The 18,124-nt window shown below is 49.1% G+C and overlaps 1 protein-coding gene across 1 annotated transcript; it reads left to right on the forward strand.

Annotated features, from left to right (window-relative positions):
• Positions 1 to 1,892: 1,892 nt before the first annotated feature.
• On the forward strand, positions 1,893 to 6,714 carry LOC144827240 (uncharacterized). Its single transcript, XM_078685629.1, has 2 exons — positions 1,893 to 2,193; positions 5,735 to 6,714. Exons 1-2 carry the CDS (start codon positions 1,902 to 1,904, stop codon positions 6,346 to 6,348), a joined length of 906 nt encoding a protein of 301 aa, XP_078541755.1. The 5' UTR covers positions 1,893 to 1,901; the 3' UTR covers positions 6,349 to 6,714.
• The last annotated feature ends 11,410 nt before the right edge of the window (positions 6,715 to 18,124 follow it).

The raw sequence follows: 18,124 nt of genomic DNA on the forward strand, positions 1-18,124 counted from the left end.
CCTCACGGAGTTGTGCATCGCGGCGGGTCACTTCACATTCCTCCGCACGCACTGTACACTGGCTTGCCACCTCCAAAACAGTGCCGCCTGGGGCGGTCCGCCCCCCCCCCACCCACCTAGCTACACGGGTGCTGCGCACCCACCATCTCGAAAGGCCGAGCCTTATCGAACGGCCTTCGCTAATTCTGCCGTCCTAGAACACATTTTGAAAATGAAAAAAATGTAGGGGAACGGGTTTTGTTTGCTCATCATTCTAAAATGTGTTCGAGTCAAGTGTAACGGCCACGCACACCGTTGCCTAGACCGGCATCTCCTATGGTCACATTGCGGCCCCCGGGGGAAAGCAGGTCGGCAGACCAGTCTTTTCCCCGGGGAGTTCGCGCGATAGCAGGACAGGCAGGAAGTAGTTAGGGGGTTTAGGTCAGGGGTGGGAGGGGTTAGGAGGCGGATTTAAGGGGACAGGAAGGGGAAGGACTTCCTCTTTCTGTCCCCGGTGCCTCAGGGAGAGAAGTGAATTGTAGGGAGCTCTTAGGTAGGCGGTGTGTGAGTTACTGCTTAGGTCGTCTTCTGGTGCCCCAGAGCGACGTGTTAGGCAGGTTGAGTTGAGTTTAGTTAGGTGGCTTGCCATTTTAGTTGATTTGCGGAGCGTGACCCCTTGTTATCTCGGTGCGGTGCGCGGCGGGGCGAAAGCTCACGCATCTCGCGGGGTGCCAAACCTCACGCATCTCGCGGACGGGCTGGAATTTAGGGTGCCGAACCTCACTCATCTCGAGGAAGGTCTGTAAACTATAGCTGAAGCATGGCAACGCCTGATGCGGAGGCGGTGAGGGCTGCCCTGCTCGTGCTTGGCCGGGCGGGGAGGACAGACCTCCTCCAGCCCGGTGTCTTGGAACAGGCTTGGGTCGGAATGACCCGCACGCCCCGGTCAGCGTCGGCGGGGGTGGCTGCGGTTGTCGCTGCATGCCTGGACGAGCCCGCTGGGGCTCGGGGGGGCGCGCCTAGGAGATCTAAGGGCAAGAAACAGCAGGAGGCACCCAAGAAAGGGGGACGGCGTCTGAGCCTCCCGGCCAAGATCGAGGCCAAGGATGCGGTTCCCGGTGGGGCGGGCGGGGCGGACGGGACTCCGCTGGCGTCCCGTGCCGGGGGGTCGGGGAGTGTGGGCCAGCTGGTGGGGTACGATGAGAGTAGTGAGGGTAGCGGGGGGGAGGACCTGGGTGAGTGGGAGGTGGCGGCTGGTGAGGATTTCGCACTCACGCTGTCTGGTGAGGAGTCTGGGGGGGAGGAGGAGTTCTCCGTCCTGGATCAGCCGGTCGACCTTTCGGGGGGCCGTAAGGGGGTTGTCAAACAGCAGGGTTCCAAGGGCAAAGGCCCGTTGAAGGCGCAGCAGCAGACTGGGGCGAAGGGTGCTGCGGCACCCGTGCCCGGGGGGGGAGGCCTGGGGGTGCCTGGTCGGTCGTCCATCTATGACAGGTGGGTGCACATGTCCGAGGAGGAGAGGGCCCGCGATCAGCGGCGCATCATTGCCGAGTATGAGCAGGAGTGGCAGCGTTTGCAGGAGGTCAGTGAGGCGAAGGCGGGTGGGGCGCTCAAGGGCGATGGGGTCCTGGCGCCTGCGCGTGGCAGGGGGGCGTCTGGAGGTGGAGGCAGGGGATCCCCCGGGCAGCGCGGGCAGTGGGTCTGGGTGGAAGGTTCAGGGACTGCCTTGACGGATCAGAGACCTGTTGGCACCGGGGCCTCCCCGAGCGCATACGGCTCGGGGGGGGGGGGGAGACAAGCCAGCGGGGTCAGCTGGCAGAGGCCGGGGTGGGCCGGCGGGGCGCAAAACGGCCTCCAAACGCCGGGACGAAGCAGCAGGGGGGTCCGCGGCGGCCTGCCCTCCATCGAGGGAGCGGGCACCATCGATGCTGGAATGCGAGTTTATGCCTGGTGTGAAAGGGAAGGGTGCCAAGAGAGTGGTGACGGAAGTGGTGCCGCTGGATGTTCAGGATGAGTGGTTGGACTATGGGGATGAGGAGGATGAGTTGGAAGAGGGTGAGTTGCGCGAGTCGGAGTGTGTGGACAGGGCTAAGGTGGCATCCGCCACGGTAGGTGTTTCCCATGAGGCACGAGATGGCGCCAGTCGGGCCACCAAGGGGACCATGAAGCCGGCGGACGCACGGCGACGGGAGACGGACGCTCCTGCAACCTTATCAGGTGAGGGCTCTTGGTGGAACGCATGGACTGATGGGGGGAAAGGAGGGAGGAAGAAACCCTGCCGGTCGGTGGGGGTGGGGGATGGGTCTGTGAGGACGGGGGCCTATGTTGGGGAGGAGCCGGTGGCGGCTGCCGGGGGGAAGCAGGTCACGACGGCCAGTGCACAAACCGACAAGGTGGAGGATTTGGGGGGCAAAGATGATGGAGTGGGGAAGCTCCCCAAGAAGTTGCCTTATATGGGTTTGGCCGTGCCCCTGGGATCGCATCTGTCAGAGAAAACGAGAGGGAAAATTTGGAGGCATGAGTATGTGGATGTTTTTAAACTGCTACATAGGGAGATTCAGGCGAAGGAAGGGTCTAAGGAGGAGGAATGGGAGTTGACCAGGCGGCCGAGGGTGCCGGTTACGATGGAGAATTGGACGTCGGCTTTCTTGATTTACGCGAGTATATATTGCGAGAAGCATGGTGACCGGGCGATTGCTCTGTTCAAGTATATGGACGTGATTAGGAAGGCGCAGCTGCATTTCGGGGGTTTTGCTTGGCTGAGCTACGACGAGGAGTTTAGGGCCAGGATCAGCGTCAATCCGGACAAGCCATGGGGGGAGGTGGACCAGGAGCTTTGGATTCAATGGATGTCTTCGACGCAGGCGGCGGCTTCTACTCATACGGCTAGCGGTCTTCCGGTGACTTATCGGTCTTTTCAGTCGCGCCCCGCCCAGTCTGGGGCGGGTAGCCAAGGGAGTTCAGGAGGTTCGGGAAACCAGGCAGTGTGGTCCGGGGCTGCAGGACAACAGTACAAGCCAGTGTCTTCAGGGGCCTGTTGGGGTTTTAATAAGGGTTTCTGCAACCGCCCCTCCTGTAAGTTCAAGCATGAGTGTTCAAAGTGCGGGGGGCGGCATGCAGTTACACAGTGCCTCACGTTGGCTTCGCCGTCAGAGCAGTGGAAGCTTGCCAAGGGTAGGGGTCAGCCTGGGCCGAAGGGCCCATACTCCGGTTAGGTTGGAGGCCATGTGTCCATGGCTCTCCCGGTACCCTGATAAGGAAGCGGCGCTGCGTTTATACTGGGGCTTCATGGAAGGTTTTCGGATTGGTTATCAGGGGCCGAGGGAGAGACGTTGGGCTGAGAACTTGCGGTCAGCCAAGGAGTTGCCGGAGGTAGTGGCTCGTAAATTGGAGAAGGAGGTTTCGGAGGGCAGGATTGCAGGTCCTTTTGCGGATTGGCCGATGTCGGATCTCATTGTCTCACCTCTTGGAGTGGTGCCCAAGAAAGAACCTGGCGAGTTTCGATTGATTCATCACTTGTCTTGGCCTGAGGGAGGGTCGGTGAATGATTTCATTGCTGAAGAGGACTCAAGAGTACTGTATGCGTCGGTGGATGATGCCATAGGCTTGGTAAGGTCCTGTGGGAAGGGGGCGGAGTTGGCCAAATGTGACATCAAGTCGGCCTTTCGCCTCCTCCCCATTCACCCCGCTGATTTTTCACTGTTGGGTATGCAGTTTGACGGGTCCATCTTCGTGGACATGGTTCTCCCGATGGGTTGTGCGATTTCCTGCGCGCTTTTCGAGACTTTCAGCTCCTTTTTGCAGTGGGCCTTTGTGGACCGCAGTGGACACCGGCTGGTGTCTCACTATTTGGATGACTTTCTGTTTGTGGGCGCGGGTCACTCTGGCGCTTGTGGCGCGGCCTTGCGGCAGTTTCAGTTGTTGGCACAGGATTTTGGGGTGCCTTTGGCACCGGAGAAGACTGAAGGGCCTAGTTGTTGCCTGACTTTTCTCGGGATTGAGTTGGATTCGGTGGCTTGGCAGGCGCGGCTCCCGGTACGGAAGGTGGGGGAGATGCAGGAGGCTTTGAGGAGTGCGATCGAGGTTCAGAAGCTGGAGTTGAGGTCTGTGCAGCGACTGTTGGGGTTGTTGACCTTTGCGTGCCGGGTGGTGAGGGCAGGAAGGACGTTTTGCAGGCGGCTCGGCATGGCCATGTCGGGGGCGGCCCTCCCGCATCACAGGATCAGGATCACGCTGGGGGTCCGGTCGGACTTGCGAGTGTGGCTGGTTTTCCTGGAGGACTTCAATGGTGTGTCCTTGGATTTTGCGCGTGACCGGATGGTGTGGCAGATTCAGCTCTACTCTGACGCGGCGGGTGCTGCCGGTTTCGGAATTTTCTGGGACGGCCGCTGGTGTGCAGAGCAGTGGCCGGCTCATTGGCTGCGGCAGGGCAGGAGCATTGCGTTTTTGGAGTTCTTCCCCTTGTTGGTTGCTTTGCTGGTGTGGGGCCCGGAGTTCAGGAACAGGTCAGTGTTGTTTCATGTGGACAACATGACTGTGGTGGACTTGGTGAACAATCAAAAGGAAAGGGACCTGCGGGTGCTGCGCTTGCTGCGAAGTTTCATGCTGCTGTGTCTGCGTTACAATGTGCTGTTCCGCGCGCAACATGTGCCTGGAGTGAGTAACGAAATTGCGGATGCGTTATCTCGTTCGCAGTGGCAGCGCTTCAGGGAGCTGGCGCCGGGAGCGGAAGCTTGCAAGACCAAGGTGCCGGAGGGTATCTGGGCCTGGGGGGAGTGAGAGTGGTTGGGTTGGTTAAGAGGTCGATAGCGGGGTCCACTAGGCGGGCGTACAGGTTGGCGTGGGCTGAGTTTGGGTCCTTGGTGGGGGGAGAGCTGGGAGTGGGACGATTGTCCAAGGAAGAGTGTGAGCGGGGGGTGGTGCGCTTTGTGTTGGATTGCATGGATAAAGGGCTGTCGCAGACGACGATTGCTGGCAAGTTGGCGGGCGTATCTTTCTACAGCATGGTGTATTTGGGTTTTGATCCGGCTAGGGCGGATCTGCTGAGCCGAATGTTAAAAGGTTGGGGTCGGGTGAGGGCGGAGATGGGTGGGGGGGAATTGCCACGGGAGGCGGTCACGTTTGATTTATTGGTGCAGGTTTTGAGGGAGTTGCATTTCTGTTGTTATGACGGGGAAGAGGTGGCGCTCTTTCGTTTATGCATGATTTGGATGTTTTTTGGTGCATTTCGGGTGTCAGAGTTGCTGGGGTCGCGGGGGGCGCCGGGCCGAGTGTTTGCGGACGTGCGTGTGGATGGGGTTCGTTTGGGTATATGGTTGGGACGTTCAAAGACAGACCAGTTGGGTCGGGGCAAATGGGTGTGGTTGTCGGAGAGCGGGTATGAGGGTGTGTGCCCGGTGCGTGAGTGGTTGGCATTTTGTGGTCGAGTACGGAACTTGGAAGGGGAGATTTTTGTGCATGTGTCGCGAAAGCGATTGACGTCCTCTCAGTTGTTGGCGGTTTTGCGGATGGCTTTGCGGAAGTTGGGCAGGGACCCGGCGCGTTTTGGCACGCACTCGTTTCGAATCGGGGCGGCCACGGCTGCGGCGGGTCTGGGTTGGTCATGGGAGGAGATCCGGAGGATTGGTCGGTGGAGGTCGCGTTGCTGCGAGCGCTATGTGCGTAAATAGAGGGTGGGGCGTGCTGCTTGGCCGGCTGCACTGTTTTTTGTTGTTGTTTCTCTTGTGCTGCTGAGGTACTAATCTCTTTCTCTTCGTAGGTTGTGTTCGTGGGCCGGGGGCCAAGACGGTCACCTGGGTCGTTGGGCACTCTTTCGTGCACTGGGGGGAGAAGTATGCTGCCAGGCGGGTGTACGGCCGTAACCTGGGCCTGAGGAGCAGCCATCATGAAGTTCAATGGTGGGGTAAGAGCGGAATGCGCTGGGGAGAATTGCTACCATGGCTCACAAAGAAAGTGGCGCAGCTGGGCTGCCCGGACATGCTCATCATCCATTTGGGGGAGAATGACTTAGTGAAGCAGTCGGGGGTGTCACTTTTGCATTTGATGCAGAGGGATTTGGATGCGATGAAACGCAATCTGGCTGGCGCCTGTATTGTGTGGACCGAGTTTGTTCCACGACGGATCTGGAGGGGTGCGCTCAAGCCTGCGGCAGTCGAACGGGCACGCAGGAAACTGAACAGGGCTATGAGACTCTTTTGTGCAGATAAAGGGATCCACGTGCTGGCTCATGTCGGGCTTCAGCTGGAGCAGCCACTTCTTTTCCGGGACGACGGCGTGCACCTTTCTCACATGGGGAATGCCTTCTACCTAATGGAGTTGCGCGACTTGATTAGCCATTTGTGGAATGAATCTATCTGGTGCCCGAGAGTATGAGTTCGAAAGGTGCACGTGTGGTGGGGCAGGTAACCGCCCTCCGGGGGTTCCCTGGGTGGCGGGAACTGGGAGGGGTGGGAAGTCCATGACGGGCAGAATCACCCTTTCAGGGAGGGGGTTACAGGTGCAGGATGGGGGGAGTGGTAGACGGGAGTGTGATGGATGGAGATGACGGAGGAGTTGGAAAGTGAAAGGGGAAAGTGAATGAGATGCAAAGAGGTCATGGTGTGAATTGGGAGTGGCTGGTGGAACACGTGAGTGGATGATGGAGTGAATGGCAGGATGTTGGGGGGATTGTTCAAGTTAACGAGGTTATGTTTATTGTTGAACGTCATGCCTGTCCTAATAAATGGCCTTTTACGCTAACTGATGCGTGGAGTGGTTATTTGCGCGATGCGGCCCCCGGGGGAAAGCAGGTCGGCAGACCAGTCTTTTCCCCGGGGAGTTCGCGCGATAGCAGGACAGGCAGGAAGTAGTTAGGGGGTTTAGGTCAGGGGTGGGAGGGGTTAGGAGGCGGATTTAAGGGGACAGGAAGGGGAAGGACTTCCTCTTTCTGTCCCCGGTGCCTCAGGGAGAGAAGTGAATTGTACCACCCACCCACCCTACATTAAAAAGGGGTGCCGTGGGCGTTTTTGTGGAAGTTGTCATGTTAGGCAACGTGCCAGTTTAGGACAGGATGGCGGGATAGGGGTGCTGACGGGAACTGGGAGGGGTGGGAAGTCCATGACGGGCAGAATCACCCTTTCAGGGAGGGGGTTACAGGTGCAGGATGGGGGGAGTGGTAGACGGGAGTGTGATGGATGGAGATGACGGAGGAGTTGGAAAGTGAAAGGGGAAAGTGAATGAGATGCAAAGAGGTCATGGTGTGAATTGGGAGTGGCTGGTGGAACACGTGAGTGGATGATGGAGTGAATGGCAGGATGTTGGGGGGATTGTTCAAGTTAACGAGGTTATGTTTATTGTTGAACGTCATGCCTGTCCTAATAAATGGCCTTTTACGCTAACTGATGCGTGGAGTGGTTATTTGCGCGATATGCTTCGTGCATCTCGTGACACTCTCCGCTCACCCTCGCTCCGCCCTGGGCAGGGCTTTGGTGCATTTACACCGATGCTCAGCACTGTTCCAGGCGGATCCGAGTGGCTTGTCCATTCTTTCCGTCCGCAGGCCTGCCCACTGAGCTGTAGCCCCCAGAACGGCACAGCGGCGCTGCCTGTGACGGGGAGAAGCATCTGGGCTCTCCCACGAAATAAGATTATCGTAGCCCACACCACCCTGCCATGTAACCCCTCCTCCCTCACACACTTAACACTGTGGCCTCTGGGAAAGGGCTGCATCCCATCTACGTACCGTGGCTTCCAGTCCTAATTTCTGTCCTTGCTGCTTCGACACAGCACTGGGGCTGCGGGGCTCAGCTAGGCTGGGGCTGGGTGCGGCTGTTGGGCACTGGCAGGCAGTTGATCAGTGCCACTGCCACCAAAGTCTTATGCTCCTCTTAGATGAGGCCTACGGCTGGAAACTTCAGCAAGGGACCTCGTGCTACTGCAAAAGAACGAAGAAGGCCTGAATAGAATTATGGGTTGGAGGGCGGGGGCAGGACCACATGCAGGGGCCTCATTGGTAGAGCTTTGACTCTAGGAGATTGACAGCCCTGTGATCCAAATAGCACAGCAGAAATGGGTGTGACTGGACTGTGTTCTTGTTTCTGCACGTGTTTTTCAATGTGCTCCTGTCCACAACCCCTCCTCTTACAGAGCTTGCCTTGAAGTTCTCTGTAATTGGCTGTTAGTGTCATGTGCTTTTCAGTGCATGTTATACACACAATTCACCGTATCCAATTCACTCACACTCTTATCCAGTTCATGAAGCATGCTATGAAAACCAATGTGATTTGTTTCCTATTTCAGTGATGCCCATATTCATTTTGAAAGCAGAATTAGTTGCGTCACTATTATTCATGTCAATTTCAAAATGTGTCATATTAAAACCAATCTGTAATGGTAATTTTTTGTTTTTTTTGAAAAACAGTAAAAGTGCCTGCAGTAAATGACAACACCTTAACACACCAAGCTGTATATCATTTAATACATTACCAGTCCAGCAGTAACCCTTTTTTCCCCACAACATATTTTTGCACCCCAGGATAGCACCTCCAAAGCACAGTGGCATTAATCAAAGATGAAATGTGGCCGAGGTGGCACTTTGGGTAATATTAATTTTAGCGCTTTTGTCCAGCAATAAGTGTGTATAGACATTCCCATCAAGCCTCCATTCCTCTTCCATTTTTCAAGTTGGGCCAAATTTGTAATCGGTTACGATGCTATTGATCAGCCCTGCCAAGTGGCACACATTTAACATTAGAATAACACATTTTCAGTAATGTCCCCGCATTATCGCAATGCCTGAGTTTGTCACCCAAAAGTGTTGCTCCTCGCAGAGCTTGCACAGCTGTTCAGATTAAGATTTGCGTGGAACCATGTTCCGAAGTGCCTTACCGCAGTAAGCAGTCCTGTCTCTTCCTCTGTTTAGAAAGAGCTTAAGGCTTATCTGTACAGCCAGTTTGAGTTGATGGGCGGCCATTATTATATGTTTCACTGGAGCGACTGGTCCCTCCCTTCCTTGTAACAATGGGATTCAACATTCTTGCACTCAACCAGTCAAGTGGATTTCTCTCCAGTTCTAGCACAAACATTCAGGGAGACCGGTTCCTGCCCTCATTGTGAGAGTGGCTGTGATACAGGACTGGTCACCAACTAATAAATAAGTTTTAGATGAGTCCGCATGGGACTTGTCAGTCCTGGCGGTTGAACTATCCAGTTGCAAGTGGTCGAGTCAGCCCGGGCACCTCTAACTTGTATTATGGGCGATTGGGAGTTCACACTGAAAGTGTGAGTTCCCTGTCACCACAAGGTAAACTGGCTCCCGCTCATGGCCACAAATAATGTTTTACTTTTATATCTTCTTACAGGAATGTACGGTTTAAAAATTGTAACTATTGGTATTTTAAAACCAAAAACGTCTCCATATTAAAGTGCTAAAAAATGAGTTCTGAAGGCTCATGGTTTGTAAATGGTTAAATGCATTTATTGCCCCATTTCATTTAATGCTCGCTGCAATTGAATGGTAGGTGGTGAGCAGAAATCACTGTTAAACTCTGCAAGCAGCCCGGGTCGCTTCACACTTCCAGGAAACCAAGCTTCCCCACCACAGCCACGCTCTTTATTTCCCTCTCTATGCCATGGATGGGCTGCATAGAGCTCAAGTTTCTGCTGGCTCAACTGATCACAGCGCTGTCATAATTTCTATAACTCTGCTGTCCCCCTTCCACACTCTGGTGTTTCTTTTGTGTCTGATGGTAGTGCTTACAAGCAAGCACTCTAGGTCATGTGCAGTGCCCATGCTGCTCATCTTCCCACCAGCGAGGGCGAATGCTTCTTTGCCACTCAGCATGTCCCTTGCTATCTCTTTACTTCCTCAGTGCCCTTCTATTTCTGGTGCTTTGCAGAACTTTTAAGATTTTAGAGTTTCTCGTTGCTCAAACGGGTGCCATTTCTGAAATGTATTTAGCTCAGCAAGGATGGCAGTAGTTAATCATATGTTTAAAGACTTTACTTTAAAAATGGGAAAACACTTAGTGCCCCATTACGATTTTATGCGGAAGGCCATCTGGCAGCTTGTCGGTAGCGTTCTGCTCGACATCTGAGGCAACAGTCCGACCCCCATATTAGGATACAGGCAGTCTAATTGATGCCTGCGGTGGGAATCCGATCTGCCTACAACAGGATCAAGGAGCCCATTGGGACTGATGGCGTATCGTAATCCCCAAAATGGAGGTGGTGCCTGCTCAGGCACCACTGTGGGGATTATGATGCACATTTCCTGCAGTCTTCATATGGTGGTCAAACTGCTATAGAAATGCTGTCAGAAATGGACTTTGGGGGCACCTAGCAGGGCCCCCGTCCCTCCGCACCCTTCACAATGAGGCCTGGTGCCCCCCTCAAAAATAAATGCAATGTGTGGCAGGCATCGCATGGTGACTGCCAGATAGTGCATGGATGTTTAAAAAGTGTAATTCTCCTATTGCGGCACCTGCTGCAGCCCGCAGGACGAGCCACAATAAGAAATATGCACTTTCTGACTGACGTGAAGGTGGTCATATCCAAATTAGGGAAGCCGGACCGTGACTCCTTCTCGGGCAGGCCCATTTCCGACATGATGCAGGTTGGACACTCGACCAACCGGCATTGTAATGAGGCCCTTTGTAACTTTCTAGCTTGGTGTGGATGGAAGTCTACAAATCGTAAGCTTAACAACTTTCATAGAAAAATGTAGATTTGAGGTAAGCAGATTCAGTGGTCGGTGGTGTTGTAGAGTGCTCCATAGAAAGGAACTGCTCTCCACGTAAACTTGGGAACTACCCAGAGTTCCCTGCTTCCGTTTCTGCATAGTTTATGCGGCACTCTAATCCTGAAATGATAAAGATATATACATAATTGTGTGCACACATAGATGTATATGAGTATATATATATATATATATATATATATACACACACACAAAGGAGCCCCTATACCTGCAGGGCGGCTTCACAGAAACGGGCATGGATCATCCCGTGATTTGGCACACCAAAGAAAAAGAGAAGTGAAGCCCAACTCGATAAATCACTGGCTTTATTGTGTCTCAAGGGTGGCAGGGCATCAATCCTTACGCGTTTCGGCCATTGGTCATGGCCTTGCTCACAGGTGAGGAAAGTCTCATTGAATAAACTTGCACAATTTAAATCTCAATGATCACGTGACCTGGGGCAATCCTACAATTTCCAAAATGCAACCGGTGTGTTGCTGCAAACTCTGGTAGATGTACAATAATGCTATATAGCGTCTTGATGTCAAAGTCTGATTAAAATCATTTCCCAGTGCTTAGACTGTGACGTGATGTAGATCTTGCTGGATAGCATCCCAAATCACAGTTTAAAAGTCTGAGTGCACTGTAATGTTCAAAACATAAATGTCACGTATAAATTGTGCAACGTTTACCTTCCATGTTTAAAGTCCTCATGATGTGCTGCCCATGCTATCACCATATCTTTGAACACAATGCCAGAGAGTCCCAAGTTGGCAAGAGGAGACTTAACACCTCTTGTCATCCCTTTCGCACTGCAGTGCAAAAATACCTGGGAAATCATTTTAGTCTGCACGTAGGCGCGTGGGACATATATGTATATATCTATGCATATATATATACAAATATATGTGTGTGTTTATTCTTTAATGGAGAACCCCCTTTTTTCATTTCTTTCCTCCCTTTACCTCTACCCACTTCCTACAACCACAAATTATCCTCACCTCCCTTTACCTCTAACCACCTTTAAACCCTAAAATTATCCTTAACGCCCTTTATCTCTATGCTCACATAAAAAAATATCCTATTTGCAAAAATACTTACCTGCCTTATAAAGTACTGTGTGACAAGTGTAGAAATACTTAACTGTGTGGCAAATGGATGCATGTAATGGATGTATGGTAAAGGCTGGTTCCTGTGTGTTATATTAATTTTAGTTACTTCGTTTTTGTCCTTATCATATCATTTCAAAATATGTAATATTAATTTCAACATGTAATATTAATTTTAAAGCTGATCAACATAAGTTCAATGCAACCCATATTCATTTGAACAGGGGTCATATTCATTTAAACATGGCTTGTGTTCATTTTGAAATGTGGTTTATTCATTTCAAAGCATGCTACATTCATCTCACGTAGTTTCATATTTATTTCAAAATATTTCATATTAATTTTAAGAAATGTCATGTTAATTTTGATGTGGGCCTTATTAATTTCACTAGGTGTCAGATTCATTTCAAAGTGGTTCATATTAATCTTAACATGTGTCCTATTCCTTTCAATGAATGTCATGTTTATTTGAATGGATGTCATATTCACCTTAACACTCGCCATAATATTTTTAACAAGAGTCATATCCATTTCAACATAGGTCATATTCATTTTAGTACATGCAATATATATTTTGATGTGTAGCAGATTAATTTCAAAGCTTAATATATTCATTTTGACAACTTTCAATTTAATTTCAGCATTATTCATACTCATTTGAAGACATGTTGAAACTATTTCAATAGGGCTCATATTCATTTCACTGCATGTCATAGTCATCTTAGCAAGTGTCATACTTTTCTCAATAGATGTCTCTTTCATATTAACACATTTTATATTAATTCTAACATAAAACATATTCATTTCAACACGTAACATAATCATGGTATTGTGTATCATAATACTTTTAATGTAACCCGTATTCATTTTGATACATAGCATGTTCATTTTAACGCTACTTGTATTAATTTTAAAACATGTCAAAATAATTTAAACGGAGCTCATATTCATTTCAACACATTTCGTATTCATTTTAACATGTGTTATATTCTTTTCAATCAAGGTTATATTTATTTCAATGGATACCATATGCATATTAACGCTTGTCATATTAATTTTAAGATGCAAATTTTCCATTTTAGCACTTATCATATTCACTTGACTATAAGTCATATTCATTTCAATGCATGCCATATTCATTGTGAGAAATGCCATAAGAATTTCAGCTTTGTTCATACTCTTTTTGAGGCATGTCAACTTCAATTCAATAGGGCTTATAATCATTTCAACACAAGCCATATGCATTTTAAATCATCTTTTATTTATTTCTGTATATCTCATATTCATTACAATTTGGGTAACATTCATTTCACCACAATTGATATTCATTGCAACATGTGTAATGCTTAATTCAGTTTATGTTATATTATTTTTAATGTGCTTTATATTCTATTCAGGACACAATATATTGATTTCAGTAACTTACATTAATTTCAATCTGTCATATTCATTTCAATGCATGCCGTATACATCTTGGCATATGTCAGTCATTTCAAGAAATGTCCCATTCTGTTGGATGCATATTGTATACTTTTCAGTGATAGCTATGTTATTTACGGTGAGGGCCATATTTATTTTAGTATTATTGATATATATTTCGGTACTGCTCTTATTCAGTTTGGACTGCGTTTTACTCATATCAATCACTAAGTAGCATATTCAATTTGCCCGGTTTCATATTTATTTTCGATTCAAGTCAGATTCCCTCTGCCAGGAAACATATTAATGTTGACACATGTTACATTCATTCTGTTGTGATACAATGCAGCAGCAAACTCTTAAGCTAGCATACCTTTTGTACAGCAGGATTCATCTATCTGGAAGACATGTTTGCTTGAAATAGGATTAAGACGTTTCAAGAAATCTGAGAGAAATAGTCGCAAACATGGGAGTCCAAACAGCTGGATAATTGTTCCAAACTTAATAAACCAGTTTCTTCAAAAACCTTCAAATCACCGATCTGGTCTCCCTCGAAATCATTAGGTCACTATAAAGGACTATATCTGGATTGTAGGCCACAATTATCGAAATCCTTTTTTAGAACACACCAGTAAAAAACGGAGAGATAAATGCAACAATTACTGGAAACAGAAATAGCAGTAACTGTTGAACAAATTATTGCAAGAAGATACGGGGCAGTTTTTAGTGTGTTTAATATTTCAAGACTATACATTCCCACTGCTTAATAAGCCTTGCTTTATCACTGCATTCATTTGCTTTAAAATGCACCATTTGCCAATCTTTTTTAAATTTCTTTCTCAGGAGAGGGACTCTCCCTAGACCCCAGGTTTGTCCGTTGAACTTGTTCACATCGCTAACTAGTGTCTTCTATTAGAAAGGGTAGAGCCAAAAGTAGTCTTGCTTAGTACCCTAGCCCTCTTCAGAAGTCAGACTTGCTTGGCAACCCAGAAATTCTCTGAAATAATGTATGAGGTTTCTTTTATGAATGCCTAGAAGAACTTAATTTATTGTCCATTTATCACAGAAATAGTGCTGAAAATCGCACCAAAAAGATGCCAATTTTAGAAAAAAATCTTCACGGGGGAGAACCACCACGAACAACCCTCGCTGCACTCGCTTGCATACGTTAATTAGTTTGGATACGCCACACCAGTTTCAAATTCCACCAGCCGCCCCTGCCACCTTTCCCTTCTTTGCCGGCACAGTGGCCATGTTTGTGTGGCCAGTCTGTGCGTTTGTGTTAGGCTATCATTTTTTCCTTATTGTAGGCCTACTTGGTTCACAGTGACATGTGGCAGGGAGGCAATTTTGTGTAGCCAGATTGATTTGCGTTTGCCATAGGCCTGCATGTGATCTTTGCTGTCCATGCCTTTGCAATTGGTGGCCATGTAGCTGGGTGGACATTTTGTGTAGCCATTTTGCTTTGCTTTTGCCATAGGCCTGTTTGTGTTTTTTGTTGTCAATGCCTTCCCTTTTGGTGGCCATGTGGCAGAGCTGCCCTTTTATGTAGCCAGTGTGCTTTGCTTTTGCCAATTCCTGCATGTGTTCTTTGTTGTTTATGCCTTAAGAATTCTCATAATTCCAATGGAGTCACCTGCAATTCTTTTTACAATTATTTGATTTTCCCTGCACTACCTGACTGCCCTAGGTTTTTTATATGCCATAGGCGCACAAAAGCAATACTTTTGTAAGAATGATTCAATTTTGCCCTTCACCTGCTGCCTGCCATCAGTGTCAAATAGGCCACAGATGCACACCAACAATAATTATTTTAAGGATTAATCCATTTTCCTCTGAACCCTCTGCCTGGCATTGGTGTCTAACAGGACACAGACGCACACCATTAATAATATTTTAAGGACTATTCAATTATCCCCTGCATCCACTGCCTGCCGTAGTAGGTATCTCATAGGCACACACCGGCAATAATTATTTTAAGGATTATTACATTTTCTGCTGCTCCCCCGGCCTGCCATAGGTGCCTCAAATGTGAACACTAGCAAAGTTTTTTAAGAATTATTAAATGTTTCCCTCCACTCCCAGCCTGTCATAGTAGGTGTCTCGAAGGGGCACAGTAGCAATAATTATTTTATGATTATTTCATTCCCCTCTGCACCCCCCTGCCTGCTAAAGGTGCTTCATAGGCCATAGACACACACCATCAATCATACTTTAAGAATCATTCCATTGTCCCCTGCACCTTTGCCTGCCACAGGCATCTCATAGGCCTTAGTGGCACTTAAGGTAACCTTTTTGAGTCTGTATGTTATTGAAATATTATTCTTATGTATGGTTTGGAATGAGTATTTAAATTATTTGTGAAGACCTCACTTAATGATATTATCCATAGATTCAAACTGCAAATGCCACATGTCATCAAATTATTTTATTGTTTGTTTGTTTTTGGGTGCACAAAAAAAGACAGCACATACAGTACGGCCAGACATAAGGCCGGCAGAGATACCACCAAGCCCTCTCTGCTTCTGCTTGTGTAGCGAAGTGGCAACTCCCATAGCTGAGAAAGAACTTGATGATGTCCCAAAGAAATGTATTTCTGCCAAGAATGTGGACAGTGAGGAGAAGAAGTCCAACTCCATCTTTTTCAGGAAATGTGGTGTACCTGCCACCTGCTCCTCTTGGCAGCAGAACACTGAGAGCAACACTCCTGCATCAATGGCACTACCCCAACCTAAGGCTAAGCCCAAGCCCTTGTCTCTCAGCAATGCAGCCATTGCAGTCATGGTAATAAGCAGTGAGTCTGAACTGGATTTGCCTCAGCCGCAAAGTACTGAATCATTGCAGGAATGTGGACAACAGGAGCTGCAGCCATCTACAGTTCTTCCTGGAGTAGTAGCATAACAGGAGTTTGAGCTTCCCACTGAGCAATATGTTGCTCTTCAACCATTGACTTCGCGATCTCCAGCAAAAAAAAAAAAGGGTTTTCCACTTGCTTCTTCAAGCCCCTCTCCTGATGATATGGATTGGATCCCGGCCTAGCCCGAGACCCGCCCCAAGGATAAGGGAAAAGGTAAGTTCCTGAAAGCATTCAAATTGTGTAAAGTGATATTGGTAATGATGAGCCAGTGACTGTTAGTAGGGAGGGTGCCTCAGAGGACACCAAGATGACCCCTCCTATTCAGCCAGCTCAGAGGGGTGTGGTTACACCACCACCTACTTCCATATTTATAAGATGCCCATCAAGACCTGCTTCCAACACTACCACAGTCAAAGTATGCCCTTCAGAGAGGCAAATGACACAGCCACCTACCTCCAGTTCTTTAGGCATTGGCAGTTGCACACTGTAAAATATATCTTCCTGAGTTTTCAACTTCTTTATGGTTAGCAAGAAGGAGGTTAATATTGCAATATGCTCCATTTTCCATGCAAGTGTTCGTCAAGGAAAGCCAGTTTCACAGTACAGTCCCATCTAAAAAACATACCCACAATCCAGTGGGGGAGCAACTTAAAAAGATCAATGCTGCTGGTGGTTGTGATTAGAGAGGAAGCAGCTCAGTTCATAGTTATGGAAGAAGAAGGTGGTCACGAGGAAGAAGAGGATGACCGCATTACACAAAGCAGCCCTGTCCCCGTAGGTTGCCAGGACCACCCGCATCAGCAACTTCCAAATAGAGAAAGACTCAGAAGCAGACACTGCCACATACAGCGAATCAGAATATTGTAGAAACCAGATATCACACTCCTGAACTGGCCCCAGGTGTTAAGGTATGTGAGCACTGAGGAAGGAGGAACAGACTAGGGTTGTGGGCCAAGTGTGCTCATCAGGCAGTGACACAGTTGCATATACCTCCACTGTTGATTTGGTAGCAGGCCAAATTTGTCCTGCAGCACCATGAAGGGTTTGAGCTCGCCATGATAGTGCAGAAGTGTGAGTGTGCCACATGCCAGAGGCCCCAATTAAGCATGTTACCCCAACATAGATACTGTGGTTGTTCCAGATGGGTGCCTTATCATGCAGGTGTGTGTCTACCAAGAGGAGCTTGTCGGCTTGCGCATATCTTTTTAACATTGCCAGGAGAATGGGATTCGGAGTACCGGTGTTTGGAAGGACCAGGTAGGTAGAGGGAGAGCTGCCCTAGAGCCGTTTCTCAATCGTGCCACCAAAGCTTGGTGTCTTGGACCCAGGCACACATGCATGTGAGATGTGCCAGATGGAGGGGCAAGCAGTAATGCTCCAAGAAAGGGAGGCTCAAGCCCCTTGCGGATCTATGGGCAATGAGTTTCCTGATGGCCAGACGAGGCCTCGCAGCTTCACTGGCTTTGTCCACTTGCTGCAGTGTCAAGTGGGGCATCAGTTGAGGGAGTATACCCAACACATACATGAATCGCTGGATGGCCACCATTTTCACCGTCTGGGTCTGACTCCACAGCAATAAAGTCAGCTGGGACCATTTAACAAAATCCAGCCCCATACACCCCATAAGTGGGTCCAGGTTGTCCGCTACCATGTGCTTCTCACTTTAATAACAAAGATGCCCAGGTATTAGAGATTAGAATTTTTTAATGGATATCTGGCGGTGGCGACAGCACACATGGTAATTTTTGATAACGGGAGGGCCTTGCTTTTACCCCATTTGACCTTATAGCTGGATACCGCAGCAAAGGCACTGATGACCTACAGTACCGCGGGGATGGAGGAGGGAAGGGCCAACAGGGTGAGCAGAAAGTCATCTGCATATAGGTATAGAATCGAGAGGCATCCTGGCATGGGTATACACATGATCATGCCTAATTGGTGCAAAGATACCGGCAAGGGCTCCATTGTGAGGCGAAAAAACAGAGGGGAGAGTGGACACCCTTGTCATGCACCCTGGCGTTCTGGGAAATGGTCACAGAGGAAGCCACC

This window comes from Lissotriton helveticus, chromosome 4_1, assembly GCF_964261635.1.
Source record: "Lissotriton helveticus chromosome 4_1, aLisHel1.1, whole genome shotgun sequence".
Classification (NCBI taxonomy): domain Eukaryota; kingdom Metazoa; phylum Chordata; class Amphibia; order Caudata; family Salamandridae; genus Lissotriton; species Lissotriton helveticus.